This window comes from Macaca thibetana, chromosome 18 (genome assembly GCF_024542745.1).
Source record: "Macaca thibetana thibetana isolate TM-01 chromosome 18, ASM2454274v1, whole genome shotgun sequence".
Classification (NCBI taxonomy): domain Eukaryota; kingdom Metazoa; phylum Chordata; class Mammalia; order Primates; family Cercopithecidae; genus Macaca; species Macaca thibetana.
Genome location: NC_065595.1, coordinates 20833193 through 20853155, shown reverse-complemented (window position 1 = coordinate 20853155; position 19963 = coordinate 20833193). Strand labels below are relative to the sequence as shown.

At 36.9% G+C, this 19963-nt stretch overlaps 1 protein-coding gene across 1 annotated transcript in view; it reads right to left on the bottom strand.

Annotated features, from left to right (window-relative positions):
- The window catches only part of LMAN1 (lectin, mannose binding 1), a 32570-nt gene that overhangs the window by 7749 nt on the left and 4858 nt on the right, over positions 1–19963 (bottom strand). Inside the window, exons 5-10 of the mRNA XM_050767157.1 lie at positions 18772–18871; positions 14916–15039; positions 13333–13391; positions 12171–12303; positions 5013–5206; positions 4810–4880 (exon numbers count right to left, since the gene is read on the bottom strand). Coding sequence (XP_050623114.1) covers positions 4810–4880; positions 5013–5206; positions 12171–12303; positions 13333–13391; positions 14916–15039; positions 18772–18871 — 681 coding nt within the window. The remainder of the gene's footprint in view (positions 1–4809; positions 4881–5012; positions 5207–12170; positions 12304–13332; positions 13392–14915; positions 15040–18771; positions 18872–19963) is intronic.

Sequence of the window (19963 nt, the reverse complement as noted above, 5' to 3'; positions counted from 1 at the left end):
AGAAAAAGAAAACAGGTATATACAGAAGAAATACAGGAAGAACAAACCAGAAGCTAACAGAATTGGTTACCAAGAGGGAATGGGTGGGAAAGAGCTGGAAAGAAGGGGAGAATGGGAAAGTGGTAGCAAGGATGAAGAAGCAATACACACATGCTCTGCCCCTTAGAATCATAGTATTCACATACCCAAAATACAAACAATTTAAATCAACCAGGATATAGGAGGAATATAAGCATTAACAAAGAATCTAACTGGATCCTAAATGAGTAACATCAGCCATAATGAAAGGAGTAGGGAAAAAAAGAACTACACGAAGAAACTATCTGGAAAATAGTATCTGGGCTGGATACTGTAAAGCTAGAGATAAAAGGAACTTTACATAAACTTGTCAAAAAACGTCTTTCTCACAGGGATATGAGTTAACAACTTGAAACCACTTTGTGTGTACGTATGTGCATACTCAAGTGGAACCAATAAGTAAATATGTTATAGATACAGATAGTAAGAACCAGGTTTCTCCCTGATGGCGAAAGAATTTTCAAATAAGACAAGAGGAAAAGTTAAAAATGAACTCTGCAGCATTCAGTCCAGCCAGAATCCAAAATATCTGCATAATCTCATGGTTTAAAACAAAAACAGGTTGACAGACATGGAACTACAGACTCATGTACATGCATGGGTTAGTATACATATATATATTCTCTAGCTCTGTCCACGAAGAGGTCTAGAGGTAACGGCACCGTGGTAGTAATGAGCACACCTAGTGCCCAGAGGTTGGTTTTCTTTTTTTCTTTTTTATTTCCCATAGGTTATTGGGGTACAGGTGGTGTTTGGTTACATGAGTAAGTTATTTAGTGGTGATTTGTGAGATTTTGGTGCACCCATCACCGGAGCAATATACATTGCACCCTATTTGTAGTCGTTTATCCCTCAACCCCCAACACCCTTCCCCCGAAGTCCCCAAAGTCCATTGTATTGTTCTTATGCCTTTGTGTCCTCATAGCTTAGCTCCCACGTATCAGTGAGAACATACAGTGTTTGGTTTTCCATTCCTGAGTTACTTCACTTAGAATAGTCTCCATTCTCATCCAGGTCACTGCAAATGCCATTAATCCATTCCTTTTTGTGGCTGAGTAGTATTCCATCATATATATATGTATATATCTCTCTCACAGTTTCTTTATCCACTCGTTGATTGATGGGCATTTGGGTTGGTTCCATGATTTTGCAACTGCAAACTGTGATGTTATAAACATGCGTGTGCAAATATCTTTTTTGTATAATGACTTCTTTTCCACTGGGTAGATACCCAGTGGTGGGATTGCTAGATCAAATGACAGTTCTACTTTTGGTTATTTTTTTCCTAGTATTTATTATTATACTTTAAGTTCTAGGATACATGTGCGCAACGTTCACATATGCATACATGTGCCATGTTGGTGTGCTGCACCCATTAACTCGTCTTTTACATTAGGTATATCTCCTAATGCTATCCCTCCCCTCTCCCCCACCCCACAACAGGCCCAAGTGTGTGATATTCCCCTTCCTGTGTCCAAGTGATCTCATTGTTCAATTCCCACCTATGAGTGAGAACATGTGGTGTTTGGTTTTCTGTCCTTGCGCTACTTTGCTGAGAATGATGGTTTCCAGCTTCATCCATGTCCCTATAAAGGACATGAACTCATCTTTTTTATGGCTGCATAGTATTCCATGGTGTATATGTGTCACATTTTCTATCTATCACTGATGGACATCTGGGTTGATTCCAAGTCTTTCCTATTGTGAATAGTGCCACAATAAACACACGTGTGCATGTGTCTTTATAGCAGCATGATTTATAATCCTTTGGGTATCCCTTCCTTACACTTTACACAAAAATTAATTTAAGATGGATTAAAGACTTAAATGTTAGACCTAAAACCATAAAAACCCTAGAAGAAAACCTAGGCAATACCATTCAGGACATACACATGGGCAAGGACTTCATGTCTAAAACACCAAAAGCAATACAACAAAAGTCAAAATTGACAAATGGGATCTAATTAAACTAAAGAGATTCTGCACAGCAAAAGAAACTAACATCAGAGTGAATAGGCAACCTACAGAATGGGAGAAAATTTTTGCAATCTACTCATCTGACAAAGGGCTAATATCCAGAATCTACAAAGAACTCAAACTAACTTACAAGAAAAAAAAACAATCCCACCAAAAAGTGGGCGAAGGATATGAACAGACACTTCTAAAAGAAGCCATTTATGCAGCCAACAGACACATGAAAAAATGCTCATCATAACTGGCCATCAGAGAAAAGCAAATCAAAACCACAATGAGATACCATCTCATACCAGTTAGAATGGCGATCATTAAAAAGTCAGGAAACAACAGGTGCTGGAGAGGATGCGGAGAAATAGGAACACTTTTACACTGCTGGTGGGACCGTAAACTAGTTCAACCATTGTAGAAGACAGTGTGGTGATTCCTCAGAGGTTGGTTTTCAAATACCTTTTTCAAGAAAAAGGAACCAGGGCTCACTGAGGGCAGAGAAAATACAAGATAACCCTAGAAGATAGTGCAGTATCATAAATTTTTTAAATGCTCAATAAAAGATGGGGGCTTGTTGAGAGAACAAAGATGACAACATGAAGGAGCTCAGAATGACCATACCTGAAACGATCTGAGCAGCAAAATAAGTAAGAGTGTTGGATTGTGACCTATGGAATAAACATCCATGAGTCTGTAGTGATCTAAATAAATAAATGGGAGAGAAAGGATGGTTGGTCCTGACAGCAGAATTCCAATGAGCAAATGTAGAGGGAATTATAGAAATATAAACATCAGGGCCAGGTGTGGTGGCTCACGCCTGTAATCCCAACACTTTGGGAGGCAGAGGCAGAAGGACCGATTGAGCTCAGGAGTTTGAAATCAGCCTGGGCAACATGGCAAAATCCCAAATCCAAAAAAAAATAGAAAAATTAGCTGGGTGTGGTGGCATATACCTGTAGTCCCAGCTACTCAGGAGGCTGAGGTGGGAGGATCATTTGAGCCCAGGAGGTTGAGGTTGCAGAGAGCTGTGATTGCACTACTGCACTCCAGCCTGGGCAACAGAGCTGGACCCTGTCTCAAAAAAATAAATAAGCAAATAAATAAAAAATGAAAAGAAAAAATAAAGTCGGCATTTGGCAAAAACCACATTCTTGTTTCAGGCAAGAAACATCAATGGATGCTAAAATGAATGAGCAGAAGTTTGAAATGGATACTTACATAGTCTCAAAGTACCTTCTCCAAAATATTAACCACAAAGGGAAATACAGTAACTTTAAAGTAGATAGCGATAGGAAACCACCATAACCAAGTGATCATGGCCAACATCATCAGTAATATCTTATCAATCTTATATAATAACATATACACTACATATTATATAACATATACTATATATAACATATTATATATAATATCTTATCAAAATGTGGAATTTCCATCCAACCAAACCCAAATCAAAAGGTATTAACTGATTAATGCTCTTGGAAAATGTCAAGGTCATGAAAGACAAGGAAAGATGGAACTACTGCAGACTGCAGAAGGCTAAAGAGAAAAAATCACTAAATGTAATGTGCGATTGTGGATAGGATCCTGGAATAGAAAAAAGGCGTTGGTGGAGAAACTGATAAATTTTGAATAGGTCATTAATTTAGTTGATTGAACTGTATCAATGTTAATTTCCTGGTTCTGACAATTATATCATGGTTATGTAAATTAGAGGAAGATGGGTGAAGGATGTACAGAAACTTCCCATACTATTTTTGTAGCTTCTGAGGTCTAAAATTAGATCAAAATAAAAAGATTTTTTAAAAGGTTGTGTTACATGATCCAGTCTATTTCTAAAAGGATTCTATTCATTAAACTATTTGAAGAGCTAAACTATTCATTTAGCATCATAAATATTTCAATGAGTTCACATTATGAAGATTTTTTTAAATACAAAGAGAAAAATTGAAGAAATATAAATTTGCAGTTGTAAGTTAAGTGCCTTTAATCTCTAGATATCAGATAGAATCACCTTCTGTTTGATCTAACTCTGTTTAATTCTCCAGTCCTAAAGAACTCACCTTGACATTCTTGTTTGTCAAGGGTTATATAGGTTGGGACAGTGCTCTAAAATGTTAGGTTATGGAAACATGACACTTTGGTTTGTTATCTGTGCTCCAGGCATTGAAAGCTGTTAATTATCTGCATAAGTCAATCATTCTCATTAGAAATTTACTGTTCAACATTCTAAGGACACAATTATCTCCTCTCTGCTCCAACTCTGTCCAGTCTCTCTGACAGTAAAAGACGGGAATGAAAAAGAGGTAGTCACACATACTACATTCAAAATGGTTTCATTTCATCAAAAAGAATTTCCTGCATCGGGTCTGCTTCTATTACAGTCTTACAATGCTACACATATTTATTCCCCTAGTACTTTTCATAAAATTGTTATATATTACTTCATATTCTTTTTATATTTTATAAATATAAGAACACACCTGGCTCTGTCAAGTAACTGACAAATCTCCTATTTTTTTAAAAGATGCCAAAACCATTTCTTCTTTTCCAGCTCTGAACAATTAAAAACTTTAGACATGTTTGCAGTTTTTAAACATTAAAAGTTGCTGTATTTATGGTCCCCTATTTGCAGAATGAATCTAGAACAGGATTCTTACCCTCATGCAGAAATCTTACAATATACAGTGCTTGCACACCTAAAGTCACAAATTTAGGATACAAAAATCACATAACACACAGACACTACTTTTACATACTTACTTCATTTCATTTACTTGTCTCAGAATCTCATGCTGAGTTTTCACAACAGTATCCAGTTCTTGTTGAGAGATCTGGAGGAAGAAACAATGACGAGCAAGCTGAATAATCCACATTCTATGAGCACATAGTACAGTAGCCCTTCTTCTTTACTTCCCTTCCAGCAAAGGGTAAATGAGGCACATGTGCATATTCTGCAAGCCCACCTGCCCATGCTGCCCGGGCATTCCTGCTCCTCTTTTAGAGATTTCCTCTGTTAAGGAAGAAACATATCTTCTCTGTTCATCAAGAATCATATCTAACTGCCGGTTCAGCTGCTTGATTTCAAGATGAATACGATTTTGTCCTTCAAAGACTTGTCTTAGCTCTCGATCTCCTACACTCTCAAATATTTCCTCCGCTGAAAAGGAAATAAAAAAAAATGATCAGTCACCTACACATACGTAAGTTTCAAAATACCATAAGTGACCAAAGCGCCAACATAGAGCAAAATTAGAACATCATCATCAGAGTGGTACAATCTCCCAAACAGAAAACATGCAGATAATTGATTTAATAATGATTAAATTATTTGTTTTCTGCCATTTCAGGTGATTGAACACTTATTATAAACTGGGTTTAAATTATTTAAAAATAATTTTTCTTAGAAAATCTCAGGAGGGATCAAAACGGCTAACCAGATGCAGGTAGTATGTGCCTCCTCCATGGAGAAAAACCAGAGTAGTAAGTAGATACTTGCATTTCAAATAGATTGCCTAGGAGAGAATGCTAGGACTCATCAGAGAAGAAATAGGAAGCAGCAAAATAAGTAAGGAGAGAGTCTGAGGCAGCTTGCCCAGCCAGGGGCTGACTGAGCACCAGAAGAGGCTCCTAGATGATGGGAAACAATAAGAGACAAAACCTCAGGCCCCTGCAGTCCAAAATGGGCTTTTATGATCCTGGCTACAGAAGAAACCCTTGGCCCACTAAGGCCTTGGGCTGGACATACGGAACTGCCTAAATATGGCACAGAGATGTTGCTCCATAAAGGGAGATCACTTGGAATCCCACAGGCATTCGAGCCTAGAACAGCTCCAGTTGGGCACTACTGCTGATAGCCTAGATACCGGGGATCTACAGACATGGCTGCAGCCACTGCAATGTTCCAAGGAGAGAAGGGGGGACACACTGGTCACTCCTATGCACCCCTAGGAAGGTCCCTACTGCCTTGCTGAAGTGTGCTGCTGATACTGAGACATGAGCAGACGGCACTTCCCACAGCTTCTTGTCCATGCTGCTTGCCTGGGAGGGACCCTACCCTCTCTGGTCCCAGACCCAAGGTGAAATATTGAGAGTTTAATGGAAGGTTGTGCCCCACCCTCAGGCTATGTTTGGGCTGACAAGGCTGTAGCTACCACCTGGCCAAGGAGAGACAGGGAAACCAGGCTCTTCTATGCATATCTAGGACAATACCCACTGCCCTGCAATGGACTCTTGTGAAACAGATGTGGGCAGACTGCACTCCTTAACAGTTTCTTGCTCATGACACCTGGCTAGGAGGGTCCCTGCTCTCCCTGGTCCCAGGCACAAGGCACAGTTTTGAGAATTTCATGCTGAGCTGTGCCCTGCTCTTAGTCCGAGTTCAAGTTGATACGGCTGCAGTTGTTGCCTGGCTAAGAAGAAAAACTAAGAAAATAATTGATGAAAGTTTCCCAAGTCTAGCAAAAAAGTTAGATATCCAGATACAGGAGGCTCAGCAATCCCCAGAAAAATATATTGCAAAAAGGATTTCACTACAGCATATTATATTCAGAATGTCTAAAGTCAATGTGAAATAATTCTAAAATTAGCAAGAGAAAAGTACTTAGTCACTTGTAATGGAAATTCCATCAGATTAACAGCAGACTTTTCAGCAGAAACCTTCCAGGCCAGAAAGGAATGGGCATTCTCAAAGTGCTAATAAAAAGAAAACTGTCAGCCAAGAATTTTATATCCTGCCAGAATCAGCTTCATAAATGAAGAAAAAACAAAGCCTTTTCCACACAAGCAAATGCTGGGGAAATTTATCATTACTAGACCAGCATGACAGGAAATGCTCAAAGTGGTCTTAAACATGGAAACAAAAGGTCAACATTCACCATGATAAAAAGAGAAATATAAAAGTTCTTATAAAACAATCACACGTGAGGAAGATGTAGGAATCAAATGGTAACATGACAGAATTTCATCAAATGACAAAGACAAAGATGGAAAAGAAGAAAGGAACAAAGAATTTATAAGACAACTTGAAAATAATGAACAATATGACAGGAACAAAGCCTCCTATATCAATATTAACCTTGAATGTAGATGGATTAAATGTTCCACTAAAAGATACAGACTGGTAGAATGGATTAAAATACATAGCACAACTATATACTGCCTACAAGAAACTTACCTTATCCATAAAAACACACATAGACTGAAAGTAAAGAGGCGGAAAAAGATAGTCCAAGCAAATGGAAACCAAAAGTGAGCAGGAGTAGCTATACTTAGATAAGACAGACTTAAAAAAGAAAAGACAAAGAAGGTTATTATATAATGATAAAGGGATCAATTCAGCAAGAAGATATAACAATCCTAATTTATATGCACCTAACATTAGAGCATCGAAATTCAGAAAATTATCACTAGACCCAAAGAAAAAGAAAGACAGTAATGCAATAATAGTGGGAGAATTTAACACCACACACACAACACTAGATAGATCGAGACAGAAAAATAACAAAGAAACATTGGGCTTAAATTGGACTTTAGACCAAATGGACTTAGACATTTACAGAACTTTCTACAATAACTATGGAATATACATTCTTTTCACCAGCACACAGAAGACTCCCCGACACAGACTACATATTAGGCCACAAAATAAGTCTTAGCAAATTTTGAGAATCAGAATCATATCAAGTGACTTAGACCACAATGGTGTGAATCTAGAAATCAATACTAAGAGGAAGTTCAGAAACTAAACACACACATGGAAATTAAACAGCATGCTCCCGAACATTCACTTTGTCAATAAAGAAATTAAGACATAAATGTAAAAATTTCTTGAAGTGAATGAAAATGGAAAAACAACACACCAAAACAGCAAAAAAAGCAGTGTGAAGAGGGCAGTTTACAGCATTAAATGCCTACATCAGAAAGTGGAAAGATCAAAACAATCTAACATTATACCTCAGGAAACTAGAAAACCAAGAACAAACCAAACCCAAAGTTAACAGAAGAAAATAAATAACAAAGATAAGGGCAAAGCTAAATGAAAGAGACAAAGAAATTAATAAAGGATCAACAAAACAAAAAGCTGGTTCCTTGAAAACATAGACAAAATCGATAAACCGCTAGCTAGACTAGGCAAGAAAAGGGAGACGATCCAAATAAACACAATCGGAAGAAAAGGAGACATTACAACAGATTCCACAAATATACAAACGATCATCAGAAACTATTTGAACAACTATACGCTCACAAACTAGAAAACCTAGAGGAAATGGGTTAGTTCCTGGAAACATACAACTTTCTGAGATCGAAACAGGAAGAAACAGAACTCCTGAACACATCAATAATGAGTAGCAAGACTCAATCAGTAGTAAAAAAAAAAAAAAAAAAAAAAATCTTAACAGCCAGGACTAGATGGATTTATAGCTGAATTCTATCAAACATATCAAGAAAAACCAATTCTCCTGAAATTATTCCAAAACTTTGAGAAGAGAATTCTCCCTAACTCATTCTATGAAGGTGGTATGACCCTGATACCAAAACCAGACAAGGCCACAAAAAACAGAAAACTACAGACCAATATCCCTGATGAACAAAGATGCAAAAATCCTTAACAGAATACCAGCAAAACGAATCCTACAGCACATCAAAAAGATAATACAGCACGATCAGGTGGGATTTATCCCAGGGATGCAAGAAGGGTTCAACAATACAAAAAATCTATATATATGATACACCACATAAACAGAATTAAGAACAAAAAACATGATCATTTCAACAGACTCAGAAAGGGCATTCAATAAAATTCATCATCCCTTCACGATAAAAATCCCCAATGAACAGACCTCAACATAATAAAGGCCACATATGACAAACCCACAGCCAGTATCACACTTAACAGGGAAAAGTTGAAAACATTCCCTTTAAGAACTGGAACAGGATAAGGATGCCCACTTTTATCACTTTTATGTGTAAAAACATAATACTAGAAGTCTTCACCAGAGCAATCAGGCAAGAGAAGAAAATAAAAGGCATTCAAACTGGAAATGAGAAAGTAACGTTATCCCTTTTCACTAATGATATGATCTTTTATCTAAAAAACCCTAATGACTTCACCAAAAAAACTCTTAGATTTGATAAAGGAATTCAGTAATGTTTTAAGATAAAAAATTAATGTATAGAAATCAGTAGCATTTTCATATACTGATAATGATCTCACCAAGGACAAATCAAGAACGCAATTCCATCTACAACAGCTGAAAGAAAAATAAATCACCTAGAAATACATTTAACCAAGGAGGGGAAAGCTCTCTATAAGCAGAACTTCAAAACAACAATGAGAGAAATGGTAGATGACACAAACAAATGGAAAAGCATCCCATGCTCATGAATTGGAAGAAATCAATATTATTAAAAGGATCATAATGCCCAAAGCCATCTACTAGTTCTAGACACTCCCTATCAAATTACTAATGTCATTTTTCACAGAATTAGAAAAAAATTCCTAAAATTCATACAGAACAAAAAGGAGCCCAAATAGCCAAAGCAATGCTAAGCAAAAGGCATAAACCTGGAGGCATCATATTACCTGACTTCAGATTATACTACAAGGCTAAAGTAACCAAACCAGCACAATACTGGTATGAAAACAGACACATAAGTCAATGGAACAGAACAGAGGACCAAGAAATAAACCCACAGACCTACAACCAACTTATCTTCAACAAAGTCAACAAAAATATATACTGGCGGAAAGACACCCTATTCAATAAACAGTGCTGAAAAAATTGAATAGCTATATATAGAAGAATGCAAGTGGACCCATACTTCTCACCATATGCAAAAATTAACTCAAGATGGATTAAAGATCTAAACACAACACCTGAAACCATACAAATCCTAAAAGAAAACTGAGGAAAGTCTCTTCTGCATATTGGCCTAGGTAAAGAATTTAGACCAAGTCCTCAAAGGCAAACACAAGAAAAACAAAAATAGACAAATGGGACTTAAAGCTAAAAAGCTTCTACACAGCAAAAGAAACAATCAACACAGTAATCTAACCTACAGAATGGGATAAAATATTTGCAAACTATGCATGCAATGAAGGGCTAATATCCAGAATCTTCAAGGAACTCACAACTCAAGTGAAAAACAAAAAGCCCATTAAAAAACTGGGCAAAGAGCATGAACAGATATTTTTCAAAAGAAGACACACAAGTGGCCAACAAATAAATGAAAAAATGCTCAACATCACTAATCATCAAAAAAATCCAAATTAAAACCACAATGAGATACTATCTTACATAAATCACAATGGCCATTACTAAAAAGTCAAAAGACAACAGATGTTGTCAAGGATGTGGAGAAAAGAGAATGCCTGTATGCTGTTGGTGGGAATGTAAGTTAGTACAACCTTCACAGAAAATAGTATGGAGAATTCTCAAAGAACTAAAATTAGAATTACCGTTTGATCCAGCAATTCTACTACTCTACTGGGTATTTACCCGAAGGGAAAGAAATCATTATATCAAAAAGATACCTGCACTCATTCATTTATCGCAGCCCTGTTTAAAACAGCAAAGATATCGAATCAACCTAAGTGTCCATCAACAGAGAACTTGATAAAGAAAATGTGGCATGTGTGCATATATATGTGTGTATATACTATAGACTACTACTCAGCCATAAAATAAGAATGAAATCATGTCTTTTGCAGCAACATGGATGGAACTGGAAGCCATTATCCCAAGTGAAATGACTTAGAAAGTCAAATACCATATATTTTCACTTATACGTGAAAGCTAAACAATGGGTACAAATGGACATATGGAGCAGAATAACGGACCCTGGAAACTACAAAATGTGGGAGGTGAATGAAGGTTGAAAATTACCCACTGAGTACCATGTTCATTAGGGTGAGAGGTACACTAAATCCCCAAACTTCACCACTATGTGACACAAGCATATAAGAAATCTGCACTTGTACCCCCTAAATACATAAAAAGTTAAATAAAATAAAAATTGAAAAATATTTCTCTTTTATATGCACTGTGTGATTCTACTTATAGGAATAGGCAGAACTAATCTACAGTGATAACAATAAAAATAGTGATGGGCTCTGTGGAGAAGGTGGCTGACTTTAAGGAGGCATGAGGGAACTTTCTGGGATGATAAAAATGTTCTGTTCACTGATCTGGGTGATGGTTAAATGGGTATACACATTTGTCAAAATTTACCAAACCATACTTTTCAAACACTACAGTCAGCTTCAGGATATACTCACAAATTGTATGTGATGATGTTTAAAACAAATTCAAAATAAGAATGACCTTTATGATTCATTTTTCAATTCATTAAGTCTGACTCATACTGTTGATCATTAAGAGAACTGCATACTACATAGAGTTCAAATGCTAGCCACAGCCTTTATTAAGTACACCTTTGATCCCTTACGCTGCCAGGGAACAATTCACATAAAAAGCTAGCAGATAATATAAAGTCCCTCAATTTGGCCTTAAAATGTTTTCTTTTTGACATTAGCACACTCAAGTTCTTAATAACATTGGCTTAGACTAGTATTTTATAATTTTTATCTATACAGTCCAGGATTCTATTGAGTAGTATGGGGAGGAGAAGCAGGTATCATGTCACATTACTTTCATAACAGTTTTGATAGATTTTAAGGATTACCTCCACACTATAAGGTAAAAATGTGTCACTAAAAGCAAAAACATAAACTTTTGATGATTTCATTCAAAAAATATTTACTGAACCTGAACTACTAGGTTAGCATTGTTTTGGACTTCTTTTTAGGCTTACTGGACACAGCAGTGAATACAGCAAACAAAATCCCTGTTGTCAGGGAGCTTTCACTCTAGTGGTTCCATTCGTCCAAATAACCATGGTACTCTCTATTTCATACATGACTAAGCCACATTCTCACTGACAAAAATGCCAGTCTCCCGACTCTTAAAGACTAAAGATTTGCTCCTAAATTGTTTCCAGAAATCACTTGGAATGTGCCCGTTCAGAGAGCAGGGATGAGCCAGGCAACAGAGACTCAAGCATCCATGATCATCAGTCCCCAGCCCTGCTGCAGCACCCATGCCAGCTTTGCTACAACTCACCAGGCTGCCCTTGGAGGTCGGGGTGGCCCTTCTGGAATTCCTCTTTTTTTTTATCCAATTCTTGTTGAAAGTGCTCAAATTCCTCCTGATACTTCTCTTTTTCCTTTTCTGAAATTTCTTTATCTGGTGTGGGCTTTTTTTGGAGTTTTGGAATAGATCATAAAAAAGATAAGAAAATCATTCAGATACCTCTATATATGTTATTTTTCTCATTTTAACTATTCTACCACTAGCTGAAAGGTTAACATAAAAATACATTCCTTCTTGACTTAAATGATAGCAAATTTACTCTCTCTTTCTTTTTGAGACAGAGTCTCACTCTGTCACTCAGGCTGGAGCGCAGAATCGTGATCTCAGCTTGCTGCAACCTCTGCCTCCCAGGTTCAAGCAATTCTCCTTCCTCAGCTTCCCGAGTAGCTAGGATAACAGGTGCCTGCCGCCAGGCCCGGCTAATTTTTTTGTATTTTTTAGTAGAGACGGGGTTTCACTGTGTCATCCAGGCTGGTTTTGAACCCCTCAGTTTAAGAAATCTGCCCACCTCGGCCTCCCAAAGTGTTAGGATTATAGGCGTGAGCCACTGCACTGGGTCCCCCCTTTTTTTTCTTTTTTGAGCTGGAGTCCTACTCTGTCGCCCAGGCTGAAGTGCAGTGTCTTCACCTCAGCTTACTGCAACCTCTCCCTCCCAGGTTCAAGCGATTCTCCAGCCTCAGCCTCCTGAGCAGCTGGAACTACAGGTGTGCACCACCACGCCTGGCTAATTTTGTATTTTTTAGTAGAGACGGGGTTTCACCATGTTGGTCAGGCTGGTCTCAAACTCCTGACCTCAGGTGATCTGCCCATCTCAGCCTCCCAAAATGCTAGGATTACAGGCATGAGCCACTGCACCCAGCCTACTCTTGCCTCTAATAATAACCACTACCATTTACTGAGCACTTGCTGTAAGTGCACTGTCTCAATCCTTCAGTATCCTGAGGTGGCCAGTACAAACATCTCTGTTTTAGCAATTAAGAAATGAAGCGTTACAGAGGTTCAGTCACTTGCACAAGACCATATAGCAGTAACTGGCAGAAACGATCCAAACCTAAGTTAGTCTTCCCAAACATTCAGCTAAAAGGCAAAACCACTAAACTGATAAAGTTTTTGAAAAAATGTGTAAAATTACCGGCTCTTTTCCAGGTTCAGTCAACTGGAAAGTCAGAAAAGAAAGGACATCATGGTCATCTACAAATTAAAAAAAAAAAAAAAAAGTCTGAAAAAGTTCCATAGGAGATTACTTTTATCATTGTAAATGTATTTTATCAGTACTTATTGCTTTAAATAAAAATAACCAGGGAGGGAATTAACAAAAATTAGCTCTAATTTGGTAAGGGCAATGGCACCTTGTGAGCTTAGAGACAAAAATTCACCTGAAAGATTTATATTAGAAATAACCCAAAACTCACTTTCTTAAACCCTAAATCAGAACATTTAGCAATGCTTAACATATAACAGATGTTTAATCAATGTCTGATAAGAAATGAACAAACAAATGAAGGGTCAAAAGTCCAAACTCCTTATTCTGGTACCAAGATCCTCCATGGTTTCCCACATATCTCCTTCACGGACAACGTCCCAGACAAATGAGACAAAATCCTGGTCTCCACATACTGCTGGTACCTGTATGTCTCTGAACCTTTCTTAGAGCGCATACCACTTTTTGTCTTACTTTATTTGTTTCTCTCACATGGAAGATATTAATAATTTTATCTTACTGAAAATTGTATCAAAAAATCAAATTCAAGCTGTTTAAGCCAAAAGCACCAGCTCAGCAAATCAAACCTTCTAACTCTTAACTAAAATACCAATCCTGGTTAGTCGCATCCACCAATCAAGAGCAATTAATATCAAGCGTACAGCAATCTTTATGCTTTGTACTGTTTTTATGGAACCTAGAGATGTAGACAGATTAAAAAGAAAACTACAATACTGTAGTGTAGATTAAGAAACTGTGTTATGTAATAGGGCACTGAACCTGGAGTCAGAAATCCTGGCCGAGTCCTGCCTGAGGCTGACCATTAATTGGCCACACGATCTTCAGAAATTTCTTTCAGCTAAAATTTGGCAAGTTCTTCTAAAAATATGGAAAATATGATCTTCCCTCCCTTCTTCTCTGGGTTGTCTGGAACAATCCATGTATTTGAAAATATTTAAAACTACAATGTATCATATAAACATAAAATGGCATTGACATTGAATGGTAATTTGTCACCTTATGTGGAAAAAAATGGTAACTATGTTTTTGTTTAAAGTTTAGGTGCCAAATAACCTTTCCTTAGGTTGCCAAATTCATTTATATGTGATGTGACAATGATCAGGATCCTAAAACACTTGGCAATTAACCTTTTTGTGGATATGACTAGCCAAGATTGCCATTTTAGTTAATTGTCATGTGGTTTGATCTGCAGCTTTTAAGCCTGCTGACTTTGATAGCCTTTAAATATGTCTCCTTCACTATAAAATAGCACCCAAACTGATGCTCTAATTTACACACTTGTATACAGCCCCAGTTAACTGTACACCTACAGAACAATATAAGTAGAAAATAAGCAATCTCAACAGACCAAAAGACTGGCACAGCAGGCAATGGGAAGGTTCCAAACAGTCTTAAAAAGTTATTAGTATAAACAAGTCTACATATCCCTAATACACTATTCCCAATAAAACACAATTCACAAACTTTTAATATTATCAGACTGCAAGATTTACCTGCAAGACCTCCAGTTGCAGCAGATATTCCAAAATGCCCTTGTGCAGGGATAATCATATTTTCCACTTTGGCACAAAATTCATAATCATTTTTATCTGGTGTAAAGCCATTATTGATCATTACCTAGAAAGATATATCATAGCTATAGCTTTTACAAAAGACATTAGAAAATAAATTTCAATTAATCCATTTTATGACTAATACTATTCAATTTTATTTCATTAATTACAAACGGTAATTTAAAATAATGTTTTTTACTTGGTGTCAATATATAATATTTTACTTAAAAAAATTTTTGCCCCACTATGTGTCAAACGTTAAAAGAGAGAAAAATCTGCTAACTTTCTATGAAAACTTTTCTAAAATAGAATGTGGTTTGCCTTCTCTCAAGAAGACCTAGGGAGTCACCATTACTCTCTTGGAATGGTTCATGCAGTAGAGGGATCAGACTTGTTTTCAGATTCCAGTGACAGCTAAAACCAAGAGGTTAAATTTACAATTTTACCTGCTGCTGGTTGAAAATTAAATAGATTGCCTCAACAAGTAGTGAGCTCCTCTGAATTAAATTAGTGAGGTAACTGGACTGTCACAGGTTAGCAGAGAGCAAAAGTGACAGAAGTCACACTGACAAGGCACAGAAGGAAAAAACTAAAAAGATGTATGTTTCTACTCTGCAAAATGTGTATTTGAAGGAATGACCCTAAATTTCTTGGCAGAATCTTAGAATCCTAGGCAAGCACTGGACCACCTGACACATGAATGCTTTTCTCATTATCCCAGTCAAGCAGTGGTTCAGCTTCTTCAATACATTTCACTTCCAACAACCCTCTCACGAGTCCCACCCTAAACAACAGTCACTGAGGTTCAGGGTGGATGCAGAAGGAGCAGGACCATGGCACCAGAGTAAGGGCACTTGTGTCATTACTTCTAGAGTCAAAATTTTGTCAGAGACTTAAGATTCAGTCACAGAGGCAAAATGTTATAGTATTCTGTTCAAATTTTCAGCAAGAGAATAAAATCTGTCAATATGAAGAGTTACTCTCTATATATTGTAGGATGGAAATGTGAACTAAAAAGTAGTTTAAAATAATCAATTTTAAAAGATCATTTAGAATTTGGTTCATATTAATATTTGTTTCCTCTGTTTAGTAATATTCCTATTTCATTTTATATCATTTACAACTGGTCCTCCGCCACAGAGCCTTTTAAATTAGAATCAACAATCAGGAAGTTATTTGCCTTTGAGTCTTAAAAAGACTGTGGGTTATTACATTCAAACTACAATATTAAAATCCTCCAATTGTTCAGTACTTTTCTCCTTGATTTCTAACAAACTGAAAATCCAGCAGAAGTCTTCATTTTCTAGTTCCATTTTTTTTTTTAAAGGACATAACACATTTCATTGTACTCTGAGTTAGCAGGAATGTTAGGAAGGACTGTAACTGAAAGCCTGGGTACAAACTGTCTGCTGATTAATACTTCTTTATGAGATCATCAATAACCTTCCTTATTCACCTTATGGTTTCAAACCATTGTTAAAGACTATACTTGCAATACTGAAGATGTCTTGCTTTGACTGTGTTTCCCCCACCAACAGCACTTATTGCTTCCAACCTCCTCTTACTTTGTTTTCCTCTCCAATGTGGAAACAACTGGGACAAGCTAGGGTGAAAGTACTCATTAAAATAAACACTTCTTGAGTACTTAACATGGGTACAATATTAGGAACTAGAAGAAATATAGGATATAATGCCTATTGTGAGAAGTTTACAATCATATTGATAAGAAAAGACATACATATAGCTAATAAGCAAGTCAATACAACACGTCTCAAGGCCAAATAAGCATTAGAGAAAAAAAAAATAAGAGTTTAGGAGAGACAGATCATTATGAGCTGTTTAGGAAATCTGATGGAAAAGGGATCTGAATTTGTGTGCTCAAAGCTGAGTATGACTTTACCAAGTAGAAAGAAAAGGAATTATTACCAGACTGAGCAAATGCACAGAGAGGCGAGAACCAATAAGTAGCAGTCAGGTGTCCAGCCAGTCTCTCCAAAACGTGTACTCAAAAACACTAGCTCCATGATCACTCATAGATATTAGGTGAAAACACTAGCTCCATGATCACTCATAGATATTAGGTGAAAACACTAGCTCCATGATCACTCATAGATACTAGGTGAAAAAGAATTCCATAGTTAAGTCAGTCTGGGAAACATGAGGTTTAATAAAGGTTTATTTATCCTTTCTTTATAAAGGATCCTTCATAAAGAAATCTTTAATGTGCTAATATGCAAGAGTAGTGCCCAATCTCATCCAATTGTGAAACCCTTTTTGGTGAGTACATTTTGCAAGGTTATTGTTCTGGAGTGCTGCCAGGGCTCACAGCCTCACGATGTTGGGTCACATGGGCAGTCTGCACCCACCATGCTTGATGTCTGGGCTTTGCCACATGCAGGTAAGCAAGACTTACTGATGACTCTAATGAAATTGTACAGGGTGAATAATTACAGTGGAATTAAAACCCAAGTTAATCATAATAGACTGGATACTTGCTCTATTCTAAGATCTCTAAATTAGCTTGGAATTAAGACAGAGCCAATATAGTTTTCCAAAGTACTAATCTCAGAGTTTTAGACCCAGGAGTGTAAGGCTAGCTCATGATTTAGGTGAAAGAAAAATTCATACACTATATTTTTTTGCTTTTAAGTATTATATAACCAGGTATTGATGGCATCTTTAAAAAGCAAAGTTTACAATGCATAGTGATCTTAGTTATCATAATTGCCAGTCAGATATATCCACCTATATATTACCCTAACCTCAATTTATCTACAACTAAACTCATTAACAACCCTCTGATTTCCCATTCCTCCCCCAAACAGATAAAACACAAACAAATGTGCTGCTGCTTTGCTAGTAAATAGTACCAATTAGCTGTCCAACTGGCTAGATTCAGGAACTATCCTTGACTCAACAACTGTGTTCACCCCCAACCCCAAGAAAACAGGTACTAAGAATACTGGGACCTAAGTCATCTTTCTAAATCGCAAATCTGCTCATTTCTTTTCCTGCTTAAAACTCTTTAAACGTTTTTAAAAGTTTCTTATAGGATAAACTACAGGAAGTTGTGCAAGGCCTGTTACTGCCAACCTTTCAACCTCACTGCTCACTGATCTCTTCTATCTCCCAGCCATACCAAATTACATGTCTTTCCAAAATATTTCAAGTTCTCTCAAGTGCCTAAGCCTGCTTTCTATGCTTGGAGTACACCCACTCACCTGCACGCGCGCACACACACACACACACACACACACACACACACACCCCCTCTTCCCCCTACCCAGGAACTTCCTGATCTCCTTGGAGGGCACAGCTCAACCCTGAGAAAATGTTCCTGCCCTTCCCCACCTCCACCTGGCGGTTACAGGATTCTAACCACAGGACCGCCTGATAGTGTCTGAACGTAGCATTTATTACACAGCATAGGAATGCTACATATGTGTGTCCTCTGTTAGGCTATAAGCTCTCTGGGGAGAAAGTCTGTCTGTCTTACTCATATTTATATCCTAAAGGCTTGGAGATTATTTATCAATCGATCGATCAATCGATCATTCGATATATGTATCTCTCACATGTGCTATACAGTAGGGTGCTTAAACATTTGCTGACTAAATGGAAACCTACCATCAGGGGTTTACAACAGATGACCACTCTTCTGCCGTCTTAGAGTAACAATCATGAGTATGTAAGCAATATCCAAATTTAAGTGCATTTAATTTCTATCAAAAATTCAACATGGAAAGTCATACTATAACAATGTTTATTTGATTCTCTCTAAATAAATGTTACTTACTGTCAATGTTTTCTGGTAATAGATAATCTTTGCTCGGACAGGATAGGGTTTATTACGAAAGTCCCTCTGGCAACTTGCTAAAGCTTGACTAGCACCATCACTATAGTATAAGAGAAAGGAAAATAAAGAAGACACTCAGCTTTTCAATATTTAAAAATTCAGGAAGATTAAAATAATACCAAGTTATGAAAAAGTCTTGAGTTATTTTATTTTATTTACTCAAAAGACTACATGAGACTACATGAGACTAAGGCAGTGAATCTCTACCCTAGGGCAAAAACATGAATCACCCACTGGACTTTTAATATGTAGATTCCACTCCAAATCAACTGAAGCAGAATCAAAAGGAGGTGGCCTAGGCACCTCCATTTTAAATAGCTCCACAGGGAGTTATGATGAACTACCAGGGCTGAAACTCACAAGGCAGAAAAACAGTATGGATAAGTCATCTTTCTTACAGTTCGCTGGCTAAAAGCTATTTCCTATACAACAAACACGTGAAAATAAAAAATGTACATACCTAATTTATATACATTTTAAATATACAGTCATCCTTCAGCATCCACAGGGCATTGGTTCCAGGACCCCTGTGGATACCAAAATCCTCAGATGCTGAAGTCCCTTATATAAAATGGCATAGTATTTACATACAACTTGTGCACATCCTCGTGTATACTTCAAATCATCTCTAGATTACTTATCACACCTAATACGATGTAAATGCTCTATAAATAGTTGTTATACTGTATATTAAAATTTGTAATCTTGTTGCATATACAAAATAATTTGTATTATTTTTGATCTGCAGTTGGTTGAATCCACAGATACGGAACACATAAATACAGAGGGTTGACTTAGAACACTTAGAATCTCTGCAAACCACTGAGTCTTTAAAAAATGCAATATTGAAGTTAAATAAGATGGCATAAATTGCTTAATCATCAGCCTTAATAATCAAGGCTCAACTTTATTTTTTAAAGATCCCTTTTAATGAAGACAAAAATGCATGATCAGTGGCATCAATGAGAGCCAGGAACAGTCTATAAACTTTCAAAAGTATAATATCAAATAAGTTTCAAAAGTATAATATTAAATAATTTGAGGTTAAATTAAAAACACATACTATATTTGAATCTGAGATGGTGCACAGATAGAACGTTAGAACACAACCAAATAAAATAAAACCTTTCTA